The sequence below is a fragment of the Neolamprologus multifasciatus genome, chromosome 6 (genome assembly GCF_963576455.1).
Source record: "Neolamprologus multifasciatus chromosome 6, fNeoMul1.2, whole genome shotgun sequence".
NCBI lineage: Eukaryota > Metazoa > Chordata > Actinopteri > Cichliformes > Cichlidae > Neolamprologus > Neolamprologus multifasciatus.
Window position 1 is genome coordinate 11,431,250 of NC_140444.1, and position 18,488 is coordinate 11,449,737.

General features: G+C 38.0%; 2 protein-coding genes across 4 annotated transcripts; one reads left to right on the forward strand and one right to left on the reverse strand.

The window, feature by feature from the left end:
• The first annotated feature begins 370 nt into the window (after positions 1 to 370).
• On the forward strand, positions 371 to 5,451 carry LOC146516518 (tumor necrosis factor ligand superfamily member 14-like). Of its 3 annotated transcripts, none has more exons than XM_085163742.1 (7): positions 371 to 519; positions 2,601 to 2,676; positions 2,964 to 3,213; positions 3,875 to 3,953; positions 4,199 to 4,246; positions 4,344 to 4,578; positions 4,709 to 5,451. In XM_085163742.1, exons 3-7 carry the CDS (start codon positions 3,016 to 3,018, stop codon positions 4,896 to 4,898), a joined length of 750 nt encoding a protein of 249 aa, XP_085019868.1. In that variant the 5' UTR covers positions 371 to 519; positions 2,601 to 2,676; positions 2,964 to 3,015; the 3' UTR covers positions 4,899 to 5,451. The 3 variants fall into 3 exon arrangements, with proteins under 3 accessions (XP_085019868.1, XP_085019869.1, XP_085019870.1); XM_085163743.1 differs by having other exon boundaries at positions 2,996 to 3,213; XM_085163744.1 differs by lacking the exon at positions 371 to 519 and having other exon boundaries at positions 535 to 2,676.
• Positions 5,452 to 8,754: 3,303 nt separating this feature from the next.
• On the reverse strand, positions 8,755 to 10,965 carry LOC146516519 (uncharacterized). The gene is made up of 3 exons (XM_085163008.1): positions 10,391 to 10,965; positions 10,241 to 10,277; positions 8,755 to 9,905 (listed from the first exon to the last, which is right to left on the reverse strand). Exons 1-3 carry the CDS (start codon positions 10,634 to 10,636, stop codon positions 9,523 to 9,525), a joined length of 666 nt encoding a protein of 221 aa, XP_085019134.1. The 5' UTR covers positions 10,637 to 10,965; the 3' UTR covers positions 8,755 to 9,522.
• Between the last annotated feature and the right edge of the window lie 7,523 nt (positions 10,966 to 18,488).

The window sequence follows — 18,488 nt, forward strand, 5'->3', positions numbered from 1 at the left end:
TGACAGGGTGCAGAGTGGGGGTCACCCAGAGTCAGAATCAAGTGAAATATCTGCGTCACCTCTTACAGTTTTCCTGTAATCTGAGCTCAAAGATGAGGACATTAAAAGTACAGTAGAGTAAATTGTGTAAATTTTATTGTTAATTTTCTCTGAAGCATACAGTAATTTGGGCTGTGGATCACAGGGGGGAAAGTGGAGATACAATAAAACTGGGAGTGGATTGTGAAGTAAAATAGTGCCAGGACACAAAAGACTGCGTTTCTAAACCGGGCTTCACCCATACCGTAATATGCGTAAGAGTAGTGCAACCACATTTTCGGTGCGGCTGGCGGTGCGGCCAGCTTGACTGTGACTTCGTAAGTGAGGGCTCACTTGACCGCAGTGATCTATTAGGGAAGGCAAAAAGTGGCTAAAGTTAGCAGGTGGCACCCCACTTCTTCTTTGTCTTTATCTATGGATAAATACAAAGCAGTCCACTGAATTAAATCCACATTCTAACTACTGCTGTAGAACTGCATGGTAAGTAAAACCTTTATATTTTTCCTTAAGGTATATTTAGGGCTGTGTCTCTTGTAGTTATTAACTCAAACCACATACTATTAGCTTGCACAACTGATAGAGTAGCTAAAAGTAGCTTAGCAGCTAACTTTAGCTGAGTAGCTAATATTAATTAAAGCTGAACCACATTAAAGTAAAAACAAAATGTTGCATAAAAGTAAGGTTGTCGTGAAATAAGCTGGCAATTATTATTGTAAATATGAATAGAGAACTGGATGTTGTTACACGTTCAGATAATACCGATATAATGTCGCTAATGTTATTAAGAGTATTCATTAAAAAATGAAGCACTCATTGTTCAACAGTTTAGGTGAGGGGATTAGAGGTGTGACGTTTTCAGAATATAGCTATCCAACCAAAGCACTAAATTTCAATGTTTTTCAATTTGTTATTTTGGGCAGAAAAGTAAAAACGATGAATTATGCAATATATATATGTACAGCATATACATATGTCTGTGACTCTGTGAGGGTGTGTGTCCTTATGTACATTTAACCTAACTAGTTCAAGTGAGACATCCTACTTGACGCTCTTATATGTTGCCTAATCTCTTAAGTACATCTACAGTAGCACAGTTTGAAGCTGACTAAACACTGTAAAAAAAAAAAAAAAAATCCATTAAAAGCATGTCCGTTACAAACAAGCAAAAACTCTTCCACTGAGTATTTTCTTGGAGATTATTCAGACTTGCAAGTGCCCTGTGCACACACTGCACATCTCTGTTTGTGTGTCTAAATGTATGTGTTTGAAGTAGTAATTTATATTGCAAGTCAGTAAGTGTGTGTGTGAAGTTTCACCATATGGAGTATGTCACGTCAAACTTTCCCCTCCTACAGCAGAAAACAGATTGTAAAAATACTGGTTTCAGGTTATGATAAAGAGGATACCAAAAAGAGTGTTTCTTCATAACATTAGAGACAGTGTTTAAGCAGCAGAGAGAAAAAGAAAGCATTCAGTATCACAATTCAAAATGAGGATTGCATTATGAAACAGGAAATGCGAAAGAAAAAAAAAAAAAACACAGACTGCCTGCATTTCTGTACTCCTACTTAGCTGTCCACATTTACATGAAGATGAATCACACTTTCAGGATGTTAGATAATAAAAATAAATGCATTTAAAAAATGACATGTCACTAAAACATTTTTTCAAAGGAAAAAAGTGAGAACTACATCAATACTACTTACAAAAGTGAGGAAAAAATGTCTCATTGTCTCACTTTTTCCAAACTGCTGCAAACCATCAAGTTCAATCACTGCAAGCTGTTGCTTGTTGAAAAAAAAGAAAAGAGAAAGAAACACCGCAAGTTCCTCAAAATTAAAATAAAAGCAAGTTGCTTAATCCAACTCAGACACCTAGAATACCGAAAGAAATTTTGTGTGTGAAAGGGGGGGTTTTATTGTAAGATTAACACTTACAATGTGGGTGATAGTGCAACACTGTGGTGGGAGGGCTGGGTAGTGGTCAAGAGTGCGCATGTGTGTTACAGCTTGCCACCCCAGCTCATGTGGTTTTGCTGTACTTAGTTTAACATCACACTGCGTACTTGCTTAGTATTAGAAATGCTAGAAATGTGCATAGCTAGATGAAGCGACTTTCTTAGAAACTGATCAAAAAAAATCTAAACAACTTTAAACCAACATTGACTGTTCAATAAAACATCAAGAACAGTGAGGCAGAAACTAAAGAGTAAGAAAAGGAAGTGTCAGCTGTGATGATAACTATATACAGCAGTTGTAGGGAGTGCCCCACACACACGCACACTACTCACTCTCTCACTCTTTGTCTCTGTGTCTTTGCTCCTTCCCCGTGTCATCTTCATTTCCTCCTTATATGAGCTGAAAAGCAATATTTGTCATAGTTGACAGCAGGCAAGCGAACACTAGAGGTTGGACTGAGTGCCAATATCTGCTCCGAGAGAAAATATCTAGAGAGGGAAAAAATTTAATAAATGAGTCAGTAGCGTAGTTCAGAGAATGTTGTTAGGTCTATATTTTTTAAATGCGTTAACAATACTTTTGCTATTAAATATCCCAAACGAGCTTCAGAGGACTGTGTAGAGACTACCCCGTGCTGCTGGATGGTTGGCTGAGCGGTGGAGGAACATTTAAATCCAAGGTAATTTCTCTTTCCCTTACAAGAGTTTTGTTTTTATTATTTTTTCATGTGATTGACAAGCTGTCTTTCACTGTGCTGTTCAAGTAGTCGGGATATGAAGAAATCACACTGTTTTCAGAAACTGCTTGCATCATGGCTACTTAACCTAAATAGACCGTAAAATAACTGATTTGTTTATGTGTAGATTGTTGCTTTGTCACACATTCTTTTTTAAAATATTTCCTGTCTGATCTTCCTTTCCCCCCCCCGTTTCTTTACACTCTACTGTACAACCTTTTTTCCTTCAGTATCTCCTTTAACCTTTACCCTAACATCTTAGGTTGTCTCTGATCTGGTGGGATGTCAGAGGGCGGCGCAGGTGCCAGCCCCCAGGTGTTTGTGGTGGACAGTCAGGCCAGCTACATTAAAATGCCCCCTGAAAGGAAACCAAGGTGGGGGAGTCAGCTCCAAAAGTTTCTTCTCTTGCTGGTGGGACTGGCCATGTTGGGAATAATCGTCGAGGGATTTTTAATCTACAAACTTTACCAAAGGACAGAGGTGAGCCTGAGGTCTGTGTGTGATTGCGTACATGTGTGCTGTAAGAGAAGAGAGAAGTGTCAGTGCTTGGACTGACTGGAAATTCCTTCTCTTTAGAATTTCCCTGCTTGCCCCTACGTCATATTGAGACATGTCATTGCAGAGCTAAGTGCGTTTCGGTGTGGGTCCTCGTTTGCTCTTTAAGTTATAGGTCGATAGTGACACGTTTTTCAACTGGACTCTTTCTCTAGTTGTACTTCCCTTTATTTGTATCTCAAGCACAAAGCTGCAACATTAACTTCACTTTTTTAAAGACAGTTTCATAATGCTGTTTATTATTCACCTGCCTCTCACGTGTTATGCCCTCTGTTTGTATATAATATGAACTGCACTTAAAAATCAAACCTAAGATCTCAGGTTTTATTGTTACATTTAGGTTGAAAAAAATATTGGAGTATGTGGTTTCATACAATAATTAATCTAATGTGTAAAACATTACTTATATATATATACATATATATATATAATGTATTTGCAGAATTTACATTTAGTGTGCATGTGTTTTTCCATACATCTCTAAAGGACACCTTCCCTTATTGCATGAGGTTCCTACATTTTGACAAACACACAAAGATTTTCACTCAGTATTTGTTGTGTTGTATTTATCTTTCCTTCCCTGTAGGCTTCTTCTTCTAACCATGAGCACGACCTTAAGAACCAGACAAACCCCAAGCCAGAAAGTCTGGTGGGAGAAGTGAGAGGTATTGAGATGCCCATTCTTAACATGATTCCTTGATAATTCGTGATCTGCATAGAAGACTGTCTGTGAAGGGAAGCCAGAACAATTAAATCATCATATAATTTAGACCATTAGACTGCTAACACGTTGAAATTTTGTATTGTTTTTCCCCACAACTTCAGCTTAAGAATTTTATGTGTATATTTAAAAATGTTTTTTTTACACTGGTTGATTAATTAGTTGATCTGCCCTTGCTTTCTTGAACAGATGGGAAGATGAGCAGAAATGAGAGGAGACCCTTTGCTCACCTGCTGGGTAAGAGGCTCCCCTCATCACTCAAACATGAACACTGCATATGAGCTCTTCAGATAAATTATGGTCCAAGCAACTACTTTCTCTCTCTTTATCCAAGGCGCCGATAATCCTATGGGGACGAACGATGTAGTGCAATGGGCAAAAGAGGGTGATGCTGTCACCAAAGACATGAAGTATAAACAAGGCCGGCTGACAGTAGAAAAGGAGGGCTACTACTATATCTACTCCAAAGTGATTATGAATGCAGCAGAAGAGTGTTCACTTAGCCAGCACAAAGTCATGAAGGAGACCAAAGCCTATGATAAGCCTATAGAACTTATGCAATCAAAAAGGTACTCTTTCTTTCCTTTCTTTCCTCTCTCCTGTTGTTACTGGTGTGCTTATTTGTGTGTTGCCTGTCTGTAATTTTTATGTTTGTGCTGAGTTGATTTAAATGTGACACCTATCATATTTTTCTTCTAGTATGCATTGCTCAACCCCAAAACCTCATTTGAAGCTTCCAGAAGCTTCAGAAGATTTGTGGAACAGTTACCTGGCTGGGATTTTCCAGCTGCACGTTGGAGATGAAATTTATGTGACACTGAAGAATATAACGAAGATTCATGGAGGGTCTACTCTTAACTTTATGGGGGCCTTGATGGTATATCCCTAGAGACATGTGTGTGTGCCAGTTTATCTTATTCTATTTACTCAATGTTAATTTTACACCATCTGTTTGGATGATTTCTATGTATAATATATGCACAAAATAGATAATATATGCTGTACCTGGTGTATGTATTTGGATCACCAATGAAGAAATAACATTTTGTTGTTTTATAAAAAAAAGTATCTGATATTCAGGTTATATAATGCTATTTTTGCAATGTGGTTTCTTGTTTAAAATAAATAATGTTTTTTTCATCAAACAAATTGCAAAGCAGTATCATATCCTGATTATGACACACAACAAGAACAACGAATAAGAAGGTCTCTTATAAGTGAAAGAATGAGATGCGGCAGATTTTTTTCTTGTTCACATATCAAACTGTGTGAACACTCATAAAATCATTTGGAAACAGCTTGGATACCTTAAACACACTGTGATGAACCACAGACAACCCACATTACATAGCTGCATATTGACAGATGCAACAAACACCAATGTCTGCAAGGCACTATATGTGTGTGTGAAGTGCAGGATGTGGTTGAGTAAGGATGCAGTGAGGAGAAAATGGGGGAGGGAGTGGAGTGGAGGTTGGGGGGGGGGGGGGGGGGGGGGGGAGTATCGAGATGCTGGGTCTAGTGTTCCTGACTCAGCTACTTTCACACTTTAGGGGAAAGTTTCACATCACTGAAGCAGTTTCAAGTGGAAAGAAGTAAACCATATAGATCTACATATAAGTCAATGAGGGTTCATTAGCCAAAAACGGCATCTTCCATGGAAGTAGAGTGGAAAAACAGAAAAATGAAAGTGTGTGATGTGGAGTGAGAATAAAACTAAAGCACATGGACTAGTAAAGACAGGTGCAGAGACAGGTAACTAAATCACCACTAAGACAGAGACATAAGTAAGTGGAAAGACTGACCTCAGATGCCTTTGAAATATTTGGGTCATTTCCTGCCACAATACACAGATAAGCATCTGTGCAGAGAGGAACAGGCTCAAACCAAGATAGTATTTGCAAACTTGAACTTGAAAGCAATGGTTGTACAAACATATCATGTTGCTGATGTTTATTACTTGCAGCGGTGCAATGTGTCCATTGTCTATGTTAGTGCTTTATTTTACATAGTTTTCTTGGGTTTTACACCCATGTTTTACATACTATTTCAAGTCTCTGTTTTCACTACATTTCTTCAACTTCAACTACATTTCAGAAGCAAGCGTGGCACATTTTGCTTCATTCTACTAACCTGACAAATTTTCTTGTGAACATCATGAGCTTTCAAACACAAGCACGTATTCAGGTCATAAAATCGGATGCATTCCTCCTCAACAGTAACAGGATGCATCGATAAAAGGTTGTTTGCACCTTAATGCTTCAGTAGTAACGATCTGTTTGACGTGATAAATGGCCACTGAAAAGGGAATAAGTAATTTCACTTGTAGTAAAAGTCTTGTGTTTCATGCACATGCACATTCACATGCACATTCACAATGCAATACGTTTCAAAGGCTGCACATTCACAGATCTGGTGGTAAGAGCCAGAGATGTGTGTGACACTGACACACATGAGTCCTGAAAAGCAGCTGCAGCCATACACAATGCAAGGTTTAAAATGAAGAAAGAAAGAAGCTTGACTAGTGTTTTGTGAATCTTCACCTTAGCGAAAACACTTTTAAAGCTCCACTGTAGATTTGTCTCTTGTAAGCAAGTAAAGGGTACATTTACATCATGCATCAACTGTATGTAATCTTACAGCTAATCTTGTTTAATGCATATCTTAACAGGTCAAATGTTTGAAAATAATTTTGATAGAGTACTTTTAAGTCAGCAAATTCAGATTTATTATCCATGTTTGTTGCCAAAAAATATTGTCAGTTCCGTTGTTTTGAATTTACTGTAAATTTGGTTTTTTTGTTCATTTTTAAGGTGAAAAAAGGTCACTTTCCCTTTCAGCTTGCAGGTACATGTTGGTATGTGTTTTCACTGGCAGGAGCTGCCATGCTTTGAGGAGTGTGTGGGTGTTGTGGCACAAGGAGTGACTGACAAAGCATATGAAATTGCACTGTTGCATATGTGTGGGGAAACCAGCACTTAATCATAAAGGCATAAGGGCAATTTGATGTGCTGCAACAGAGCTGCTAAAAACTATTCAGCGTGCAAACTTTTCACGAGTTTCTATGTGCGGTGATGGTTATAGTTGGCTAAGAAAGCTGCAGAGAAGTGGTTTACTTTTCAAAATCTGTGTCTTTTATTTACAATGGTACTGTCCTATCGAAATTGATCTGAATTTAGATAGAACTGAAATTTATTTGACAGGCTATTGACTATTTGACTGCACTATGAAATAAGGAAAATCACTGAGGAAACAACATGAAGTCAAAAAAGGTAAACTACACAGCAACTTTTTCCCTTTTGTTTTCAGATTTTGCTCAAAGATAAACAAATAAAAAATTATTTGAAGTAAAGACATTTGTTTTAGAGTAAAAAAAAAAGAGAAGAAAACTATAAAACTACCACAACAACCTGGGACACGTATTACAAACCAAGTTTATCATACCAAAGATTTCACAGCTGCTAGCACACTAAGTATATATGGGTGCATATAGCAGAACTCACCAAGGATAGAAAGAGAGATTAAACAACTTTATGGCCTCTTGCCCTAAGCTTTACAGTTTGTAGAAACACATTATGAGGAGGTTTCTTAACAGAAGGTTTGCAACGCCACATTTGCCCGCTTGTAGTCCAGTAAAGACAGAGCAGGAGTCAAAGAGTTGGCCAATCAGGTTCACCAGGGTTTTTGACTGGTTGCAGGAAGCTGTACCAAAGGTGGAACATCTGCCACTACCTAGTCACCTATTAAGGGTGCAATGCTGGTAAGTGGTGACTTCTCGTGTCCACAGACACTACTGCAGATGTCCTATAAGTGAACCAAGATTTTTTGAACTTAGCTATACACATTACAGCAGTGTAACAGCACCAAACAAGCATTGTCCATGTTTGGAAAGCTGGCAGAAAATTGCTAAATGTTAAATTAAAAGTCAATAAAGTTATAAATGTATCTGTCTAATTTTTAAGGTACAGCTAGATCAAGTTATAATTACAACTGTGCGCGCCACTAAATCGTTTAGAGGAATGAACAAAAACAACAAAGTTGCGGGCCAGGAAAAAAAAGAAAAAAGAGATTAAACCAGCTGTAAACAACTTCAATAAAGATAACGGGAGCTGTAGGTTCACTCGTAACCACTGGTCCCAAAAACAACACCAAATGTGTACCTGTAAAAATAAACAACTGATTGAACTTGAAATTTCTTTATTTTTATGTTTCTTTCAGTTTTGAAAATCACTAGTTTAGAAAAGTGAGTCCATATAAGCAAAAAAAACCAAAACTCTGTACCTACATATGCACAAAAACAGATGCACTGATAGTGCATCTGTTTTTGTCATATGCAGAAAGTGTACATTCATCTTTAAAAGTAAGGATATGATTAAACTTACTTTATTTTAGTTCGTTACATTCAGTACTTACTTTTAGACCAAAACCATCTTTTTATATTTATGTACATGTACATGTACTAAAGCGTGCTTTTTGCTTTGAGCATTTGTTGGAACCATGAAAATCATCATTCATTATGACAGCACCAGATGAAAATTTTTTTCACTTGACATCTCCATCTCACGTATATACGGGAGGTGTTTGTTTGGTGGCTTATAGGTTTTTTTTCTTCACCACACATCATGGTAAATAAACAGGATGTGATGTGCATCCAGTTCGCGGAATGAGCTGTGTAACATTGAGGTAAAATTTGTCACAGTCGCTTTCACATTTTCTTCTTTAACACCAAAAAATACTTCATGTCACCACATCCATGTTTTTAATATGGATTACAGAGAAATACATTCAACAATGGGTTCGTCCACAGGACTTAGACATCTTTTAAAAGCAAAACAATTTCTTAGGTTGAGTCTTTACACTTAATTGTAATTAATAAACAAATAAACTGAATGTTTTAGAAATTCTGGATATGTTTTGATTAACTCTGACTTTTTTTCTGCATAAGTGCACAATCTCACTCATCACTTGGTTTCTCATTGCTTCCAAGAGCAGATTAACAACAGAAGAACTAAATGCATCCCTGAAAGGCTTTTTTTTTTAAATTGTGGTTGCAGGAGCCCAATGACAACTTGAAATCTGTATATTGCACATCAATATCAGTGTAGTGACATCTACTGCACATTTAAAAAAAAATCGAATACAAAATATAAAAGTCGCATTAAATATAAGTTATAAATAAAAGCAACATAAGTACATAAATAATTTCATATCACCAAATAAATATAAAGAGAAACATTTTTACATAATTACATACAATGAGCCAAGTTTCTAGTCTCTCCGTATTCTCTTTGCATTATCACAAATGCAGCTTTTCTTGAGAGTCTCATAAGGTTCTTTCTCCTCAAACCTTTGCAAGTAAGCTCGTCATAGCTGTGAAAAACGGCACCCAAGCCTGTCCGTTTTCAACTATGTGGGTTTATGAAAAAACAGACTTCTGTTCTTGCTCGTTACAACCCACGTGTCTCGGGTCCATTTACTTCAAGATAACAGCAGTAGCACTCCAGCATGTGCATCTATGAGTCTATGAGGAAAATTCCAAATCCTGAGCCTTCCAGCTCCAGTTTCCAATCTTTGAAGCCTTCCTGTGGTACTGTCATCTGAGTGAGCAGTCCCTGGTTATTAGTTAGTTGAGCAACAGTCCAGCATTTCCTGCTCACAGGGGATGTACCTGCTGGAAGCTCCACTTTGCAGGTGAGTTCATCACCTACTTTTACCGTGAGAACACCCGCGTTGCACTTAAAGGTGCAGGTGAGATTTAGCTCGACATACATGAAGTAGGCTCCATCCTGTACTGGCGTCAGTGAATGCCGCTCTGAGTCGAAGACAAAGTTGCTTCCTACAGTTGTCCGTTTACCATATGGGATGGATTTCCATTGCATGGTGGAGTTTTCCAACTCTGCAAGAGGAGACAATTACATTTATTTTAGTTTTTGTTTACACAAGATAATATCAGATTTGGCAGCTACACTTACAGATTTGCTAAGACTTGTAACCCCCTTTTTTGTAATGCAAAATATGGTTTTTATTTTTCTCAAAAATTTAAATGTACACTTTTTATATAAACAGCAAACAGTAAAAGACTAACAATAACGTTAAACCATGAGGTCAATATTTTCTGCCTACTCTAAATTTTTTGCAAAAAAAAAATGTTTTGACTTCCGTTTTTCGGTAGATTCAAAAGACTTTATGTAACATGACTTTATATATTTGGAAAATCAGTAAAAGACTTACTTGAGTTGGCGGCTTCTAAATAGGCAAATTTCTCCATCTGTTGGCAAAACAGTAAATAATGTGTGAATTAAAAGGGATAAATTCAAGAAAAAAAAGAAAAGACCAGAAAGTTATCCAAACTTTCTGAACAAAATGATAATAATTAATTACCTTATATGCTGGGGAAGATGCGTCTCCCGTCTGCTTCTGCTGCGTCCCAACTGATGGGGGCGAACCCAAGGACTTCATGTCCGCCCGCAGTTCCATCACAACCATCGCTCCTCCGACTGCAAGAGCTGTGGTTGCCACAAAGAGAAAGCCGACGGACATGACTAAAAAATTGTCCAGGCACCTTCCACGCTGAGGGCTTCTTTCCTGAAGCGCTTCAACGTCCACGTCTTTGGCTTGCTGTCCCATCAATCCGCAGTAGGGTCGCTTGAGTTTCGGTCAAAAAGTTCACACTGAGCAGCTTTTATCTTCGCAGAATAAAAGGTTTGAGCGAGCTTTAAAGTTTTATAGGTCCGGCTTTGGTTGGTTGACGACCAAAAGATAGTCCGCTCGTCCGCCGAGTCCACTGCGTGTCTTGCTTTAAATGTTTTAACTGTAAGCACCCATAGCTATTTATGTATGTGAAGTCACTTTCAGACAGGGAGGAAAAACGCGGAAGTCATGGGTTTCCCTACCGTCCCCACACATTCACACCCCCTCCTTCCCTGGTCTTACAGGAGGTGAGAAAATAGACGCGCAGATTTTCCGCGGCGCTCTTCGCTATTGCGCAAGTGCACCCTAGAGAAGTGCGGTGGAAAACGAAAGGGACAGAAGAGACGATACCTTCAACTGCACTACATTCCGAAACAGTCAAACATAGCTAACCTTTTCACTTTGAACAAAGCAGGACTGGCAAAAGTGGCACAAAGGAGATAATGATCGCATGAAAAAAGCGAATATGGACGCGGCTGTCTTAGGCCGTATGGGAGAATTTTTTTTTCTTTCATTTTTTTTATGTCTGTGTGTGTTTGGGGTTTGTGGGTGATTGGACAGTGTAGGGCATTTGTATGTATAATAATAAAGAGAGAGAGAGAGAGAAAGAGAGAGAGAGACAGACAGAGAGAGAGAGAGAGAGAGAGCGAAAGAGAGAGCACGAGAGAGAGGGGAAGAGAGTACTAGGAGCAGTTTTACCGGGAGCATGTCAAATGACAGTGTGACTAGTTGCACAAAAAAATAACCAGGAATATCCCTTCTTGCGTTTGAGAAAGAGAGAGCGAGAGAGTTTTATCTGCTAGGAGCAACTACAAGCAGTTTCACCAGAGGCATGTGAAATGAGACTGACTTTAGATTGAAAAAAAAAAAACAGCTAGGGATATCCCTTTGTTTTGTGTGTGTGTGTGTGTGTGTGTGTGTGTGTGTGTGTGTGTGAGAGAGAGAGAGAGAGAGAGAGAGAGAGAGAGGGAGCTCAAGAAAGAGAAAGACCGCAAGAGGTTCAGCTTTTCAGAGGAGCTAGATGGTGGAATCTATTAATACTGCAAAAACTATTTTCCCTTTTCAGCTAGTCAAACTTTAGTCTTACCAGGTACAGTTCAATGCTTTGATAATAGAAGTATGGGAATTCCCCACCATATCTGTATAAGAGAGGGGAAAGGCACGAAGAGTTGAAGAGTGACACTGAAAGGATTACATAGTGAGAGTGATTTTCTCAAAACAGAAAAAAAAAAAGCAATGCTTTTATTTAAGAAAGGAACTTCTGTCTTACACAAAGTCAAAATAAAACTGGCCAATATTATTATCTTTATTCTATTATTATTATTTTATTTCATTGTCTTTCTAAATATTGTACATGCCATGTAATAGCTTGGTCTTCTATTCATTAGCATATTAGTTTCACCATCACAGTCACCACTTGCTTCACCATCAAAGAACGTTTAGAAACCCAAACGAGGTACATGCCGCAAAACCATGATTTCTATCAGAGTGGCATGGCTATCTGGCTTTCTGAATTCAAAATGTGATGTTTACATATGCATTAACTTACTTACAGGATGCTTCAGTTTTTCAACATGTTTGACATGTCTGTCTTCCAGTTTATGCAGTTGTTATAAAAACTAACCATTAACACAAAAGGAAGTAAAGTTATTAGCTATAGAAGTAGCTAATAACTTGTGACTGACATTTCAAGTTGAAACAAACAGAACATGCTTGTGCTAATTTCTGCACAGACGTGACATTTACAATGAGATGTTAAATATAAACTTATCAATTAATTACTTTTTTGTCCTTTCCTTACCTCACGAGTGCCTCATTTCACTGATCCTCTTGCAATAGAGTCTACGCTGACATCGCTATCCACACACATTTGAGAAAGGGCTTTTTGCTATCTGTATACTACATAAACACTTTATTCGCATTCATATAAATAGTCATGCTGAAGTTAGATGTTGGTCCAGACTAAAATATATCAACAACTATTTGATAGTTTACAGTGAAATTTTCTGCTGGATAGTGCAGCATAAAAAAGCTGCAAGACAGGGAAGTCAGTGTAGCAATAAACCAGTAATAAAAACACATGGACAGCCATTTGTTTATGTTTCTATTTATTTATTATCACCGGTGTAAAAGTGAATTACACATTTTTAAAAAACTTGTAATAATTAAATGCAGATATGAATACATGGAGGGGGGGGGGGGGGGTTACTGTAAATGAACTAACTGGACGGATCACAGGCATTGCAGTCTATTGTGTAATTGATGGTGAATAACTAGTGAAGACTCTTCCTCTAGCATCAGGTGATGATCTGTAGAGTCAGCATAGTGTATATTGGGATTTATGGTAATGGCACTCTAATACTATTTTTGGATCATGTTAAGGGAATGTTTGTGGCTGTTCCTGAACAAGAAGTCATGGGTAAAAGGAAGTGGCTACCACTTAGAAAACAAACACAGTGCAAATTCTGGCACTAATGTATACAAAAAAATATTTAAATATATATATAGCTTTATCATAGAAACCAAAAAGATGATATATTGTGCACACAGAGGGTAATGTTTGTGCTGTATTTTGTACTTTTTAGATCACCTGAATTCAAAAGAGGTTATGGGTTAGTAAGAATCACATTTAAAAACGTTATTGCTCTGCTGTCGTGTACTTACAAACTTATTTTGAATACAATAAAACACATTTACGTGCCTGTGCGTCATGTTTAGTTCCTGTGTTTGTTTCTTCATCTCTGACATCATTGCTTAGCCTTTTAGTGCTGTTAAGTAGAAAACTGCTGAACAACTTGTGTTAGAGAAATATTGCCATATTTTGTTTATTTGAATGATTTTTAAGTTCCAATACTTCTACTTTTATGTCTCCTAATGGGGCCCTGATTTGCAAAATATTTTGTTGGCTACAGACAAGTTTAAAACAGAGCATGGAACTAAGTAGTTTATATTGAGTCTATAGTGATTACAAATTTTCAACTCCCAATTTTTCTTTTACATATTCTGTATGCACTGTACAAAACTCACTGTGATTTGCTCAATAAATTTGCATACCTACAGTTGAGCTGTTCATTCCATATATGTATACAAATGATAGCAGCTCAAACATCCACTTATTATTAATCAGTTTGTAAACGCTCAAAAAAGTGGGGCGACTGAAGACTGGAAAATTTGTCAAAATTTGCTGAAAGCACCATAAAAACTTGGATCGAGCTTCCTTTGCATCAAAAATTTTGGGCTGGTGGTGTTGTTGGTTGTGTAGGGGATTGCTTACTAGCACACTTTGGGCTCTTTAATAACTACCCAAGAATTGCTTAAATTCCACCTGAGTATTGTTGCTGACCATATGTCTTCCCTCATGATCACACTTTACCCATGTTGTGATTGCTCCTTCCAGCAGGGTAAAGGGCCATGTCTCAAAGCTCAGGTCATCTCAAAGTGAATATTCCAATATGATAGTAAGTTCACTGTAATTGCTTCCACACTAGATTAAAAGATTTGCATGATGGATGTGCGGCGGGCAAATCTGAAGCAGCTGTGTGATGCTATTGTGTCAGTCATCTTGTTAAATGTATACCAGATAGAAGTAAGGATGTTCTGAAAGCCACAGTTTATCTGCTATATTTTGTAGATAAACTGTATCTGCGGGCTATTAATTCTCCAAAATGTAGGCTCAGGGTTAGAGTAGGCACTTTCACCTCACAGGGGTGAACCATTCCAGTACAGACCTGACAGGAGTGCCACTGTCACTATTTACGTTGACTGACTACAGGTTAGTTCTGCCAAAACTTTCAGCTCAGTTTCTCTCAAATTAGATTTTCAGCTGAACTGTCTCAAAGTTTTTCTTAGTTTCTTCTCTGTTGAGTTTTTTGGGGATTTTTTTTGAAAGTTTAAGTGATGTCCAAAAACCTTTATTGCTGCATTCATGCAAAGCCCAATAAAAATGTTTTTTACATTATAATACACAGGTAAGTTTTACATCTTCCATTGCTTTTTGTTTAGTAACTTTAGATAATGTCATGGCCTTTGTGACGCTATCTAACCTTAAACTTTGGGGAAGACAAAAACAAAAAAGTACTTAATTAAAATATCATGAGGAATGACAACTGAGAAGCGTGACACGGTAATGGGAAAAATGTGGGGATTCTTGCTGTGTGGGTGACCGAGATGAGGAAGTCAGTCTGAAACAGAGAAAATAAGAAATTTAGCATTACGAGCATTTGTAGAAGGTCATATGCTCCACCAGGGCAAACCCATGTCTTCTGTTCCTCAATGAAACTAACCACAAATATACAAATAAGCAAACTATTAAAAATAAGACAGCACAGACAAATTCCTCAAGAGTTTCCCAGCTGTTTTGAAAAAGATTGAGCTTGTTAAAAACGAACAGCATCTCTCTCTGTGTGTGTGTGTGGTATTTAGTTTATCTGAATTTATGATCTACATCTGTTCACCTTGCGTGTTGTTTTAAAAGATTTCAGAGACCTTTGTTAAGAGGAAGTTGCATAGAGGCCTTGTAATGTATGAGAATAAAATCATTTTACAAAATGACGCTCGAGCTTCCTTACGGAAAGTGACGAAAAGTCGGAGGAAGGTAAAAGAGGAACTATGTCACTGTTAAATGCCTCAGATAAAGTAAACAACTGCTAAACGTACAACCTTGCACAAATACACACCCACGCACATTTCGTGCTGGATTTTCTGTGGTCAGGATTACATGCGGCCCCACTTCACCTAATTGACCAAAAGAAAAACAAACGTTATGATGTGCTGGGTTTTCTCACAGGGAAGTAGCTCTCTGTGATATCACTTCACAGTCAGGATCATGCTATCTTTCTATCTTCCTCCATGTATGAAAACAAAAACAAAAATGGCTAAACCCCAGGATAATTGCTAGAGTAGAACATCCACTGATAGGGGTTTTGCTGCCACCTACTGCTGAAAACTGTTTATCTTGAATGTTGTGCTGCAGTTTCACTAATCAAAATAAGTCAATCACCAATCTCTTAATTTACTCTTAATTTAAAAAAGAAAAAAAAAATTTTTATACATTGTAACACTACTTGTGGGGATAAAACGACTTGTAAAGTTGTTACATTTTATTTCCTTCTACTGTGAGCAAGCTTTTGTTTTCCATGTCCCACATAATGAAAATAAAAAATCAAGCTTATCTCACCAGGTCATCTAAAAAATGTACATTTATAAGTACATTAAAAGTGTATGAAAACTGGAAAAAGGTACAGCAAAATGTAAAGTCATTAATTGTACTCGTCTCTTGTAAGACGAGGCAAAAATATATATATTTTTAAAAATATCTTTGGTGCCTTTTTGGTTATTCCCCTCCTTGGTTCGTTCAGGAGTCAACCACCACAAAGTTTCTAAAAGAAAACATATAACTGGGACTTTTTGTTTCTGTCGTTGTAAATAGGGTCACTTTTTGTTGTACTGATCGGCATCTGATATTTTTCAGTGTACAAGTTGGTTTGCTTACTTTTAGGAAAGTGGTGCTACTGATGTCGATACACAAAAACAAAGGCATAAATGAACAAAATGTCACGAGTTCGAAAATGTTGAGCAATGAAACAAACCAACGGAGGGCCAGGAGAGTGCAATCAAACAATGAGTTTATTAAAACACACGCAGGAGGAGAAGTATACAGCATCACATCAGCACACCGTCTCCTGCTAAAAATACATTTGGCAATAGTTTTATAACATCAGGGTTAACGCCCCTTCTTGCGTCGATTACAGATCAAATACATCGATTACAGTAAAAGGTACATCTTAGATGGCTAAAACAGACACAGAAGTTCCTTTTTCTATAACATCTTCCATACATAGCAATACATTTCAAGTCTAGATGATCTCTAAGGGCTTGTCCTTTTCTTAACTGGTCTTCTGTCATCTGTTACTAAGTAAACTGAAATGCAGTTAGAAGCTAAATGAATTTCGGGCCTTTGGCCTGGCAGGCTTCTGGATTATATGTGTGTTGTAAGCGTGTATGCTGTCTATCCTTCTATGCTCCAACTCACCTACACAATAGATTGTGAAGACATAGTGCTCCACAAAGCTTAAAACCTTCTTTAATGGACTGAGCATCAACACTAAATGAGCACAAACATGCAATGTGTGTAAAATAATCATAGCTGCACCTGGAATACAAAGGTTAACGTGATGGCCATAGCTTTAATAAACATCTTTAATGCAATATCAAGGCTGTAGGATATATTATTAATGCAATGTTAATAATGCAGGTTATATTCTAGCAGTAAAATAATTTCTGTATCTCCACATTCCCTCTTTTGACATTTTGAAAGAAATGTCGCCACACCTCGTGTTGTGTCACTCCTCGGCCCACTCAACCGCTTCTAGTTCCATCAGTGGCATTATGGACATCGGAACAACTGCTCCGGGGTCCACAGCCCTTGTTATTACCTTTACCAACAATCCTCTGGCACAAGGAATGAGACAAAAACCACAGGTGACCAGTATCCCTAAAAATGTAGCAATTGAAAGCATAACCGACATAGCCAAACCCTTCCATTGGCCAAACACGGATGACATGTCGATACCTGAGTGCTCATGCATGGTTTTAGACAGAGTTTTCAGGCCCTCCAGAGCTCGGTTACCGAGCCATCTGGAGTAGTATTATTGGGGATAAAGGTGCAGCACATGTCTCCAAACATGGCACAGACGCCCCCTTTCTCCGCCAACAACATGTCAAGGGCCATTCGATTTTGCACTCCCATCAACGAGGTCGGACCCAATTGTTCTGCGAACCCTTCCATGGCGTCCCTGGTAAGGTTAGAGAGTCTCAGCCCATTGTAATGAACATAGTTAATGCGATCAACATTCTTATTAGGCGTTACCCAGATGAATATACTTTCAAATCCTGAAGCTACTTGGTCTGCTAGTTTATACTCGTTCTGAACTCCCCAGGGCACCCCTATGGAGTCAATCCAGGTAGGAGAGTTCAGTCTGGGGTCGTACGCATGGGTACCCTGGGTCCCTCTTTTTGCCAAAATGTGTCTTTTACGTTTGGCTGCTAAAGTACGTGTGTTGCGTTGTGGAATGGCTTTTACCTGGTTTCCAATGAGTATGAGTGGAGCTCCCAGCCGCACCATAGCACATGTCCCTTCACTACCCAGAGGAGCACGAACCAAAAGGGTGTTCTGCCCACAATAATAATATAACCCACTTCTTGCCCATGTTCCAATCACTGTGTTTGGGTCACTTACATTGTTTGTGGTTCTTCCCGTGAGTGTGACAGCACACCAGCTTGGGTCAATTTCTCCCAGTTTATACTTTACCTCATCCGTTGAAAACTTAAAACATGTATAGTTGCCTGTATTTGGCATAAATGGTCCCACTGTTGTCTGCTTTGGGATTGGGGGAAAAAGACTAGACAACAGAGTGCAGTTGCCAGTACTTACTGCACTTTTGGTCAGCCGCAGCATAAGTCAAAATAAGTTAGTTTACTATCTGTGTGCATCTTCATACAAATGAATGAATGAATGAATGAATGAATGAATTAATGAAGTTATTCTTTCATGATATGCCACTGTTACTGTAAAGCTTTCAAGCACATACAGCAAACTATCAGAATGGAAAACTATATGATTATTGTTTTCTTAGTTTCTGAATCCATAAATGAATGAAATAATCAAGGAATATTATTCAGTGGACTTTATTAGCATTGCTGGTAGATAGACTGTGCTCCCTTTTGTCACATAGACTGTATCCAGTATAGATGTTATCAGCTGTTTCCAGTCTTCATGCCTAGTTTAAGC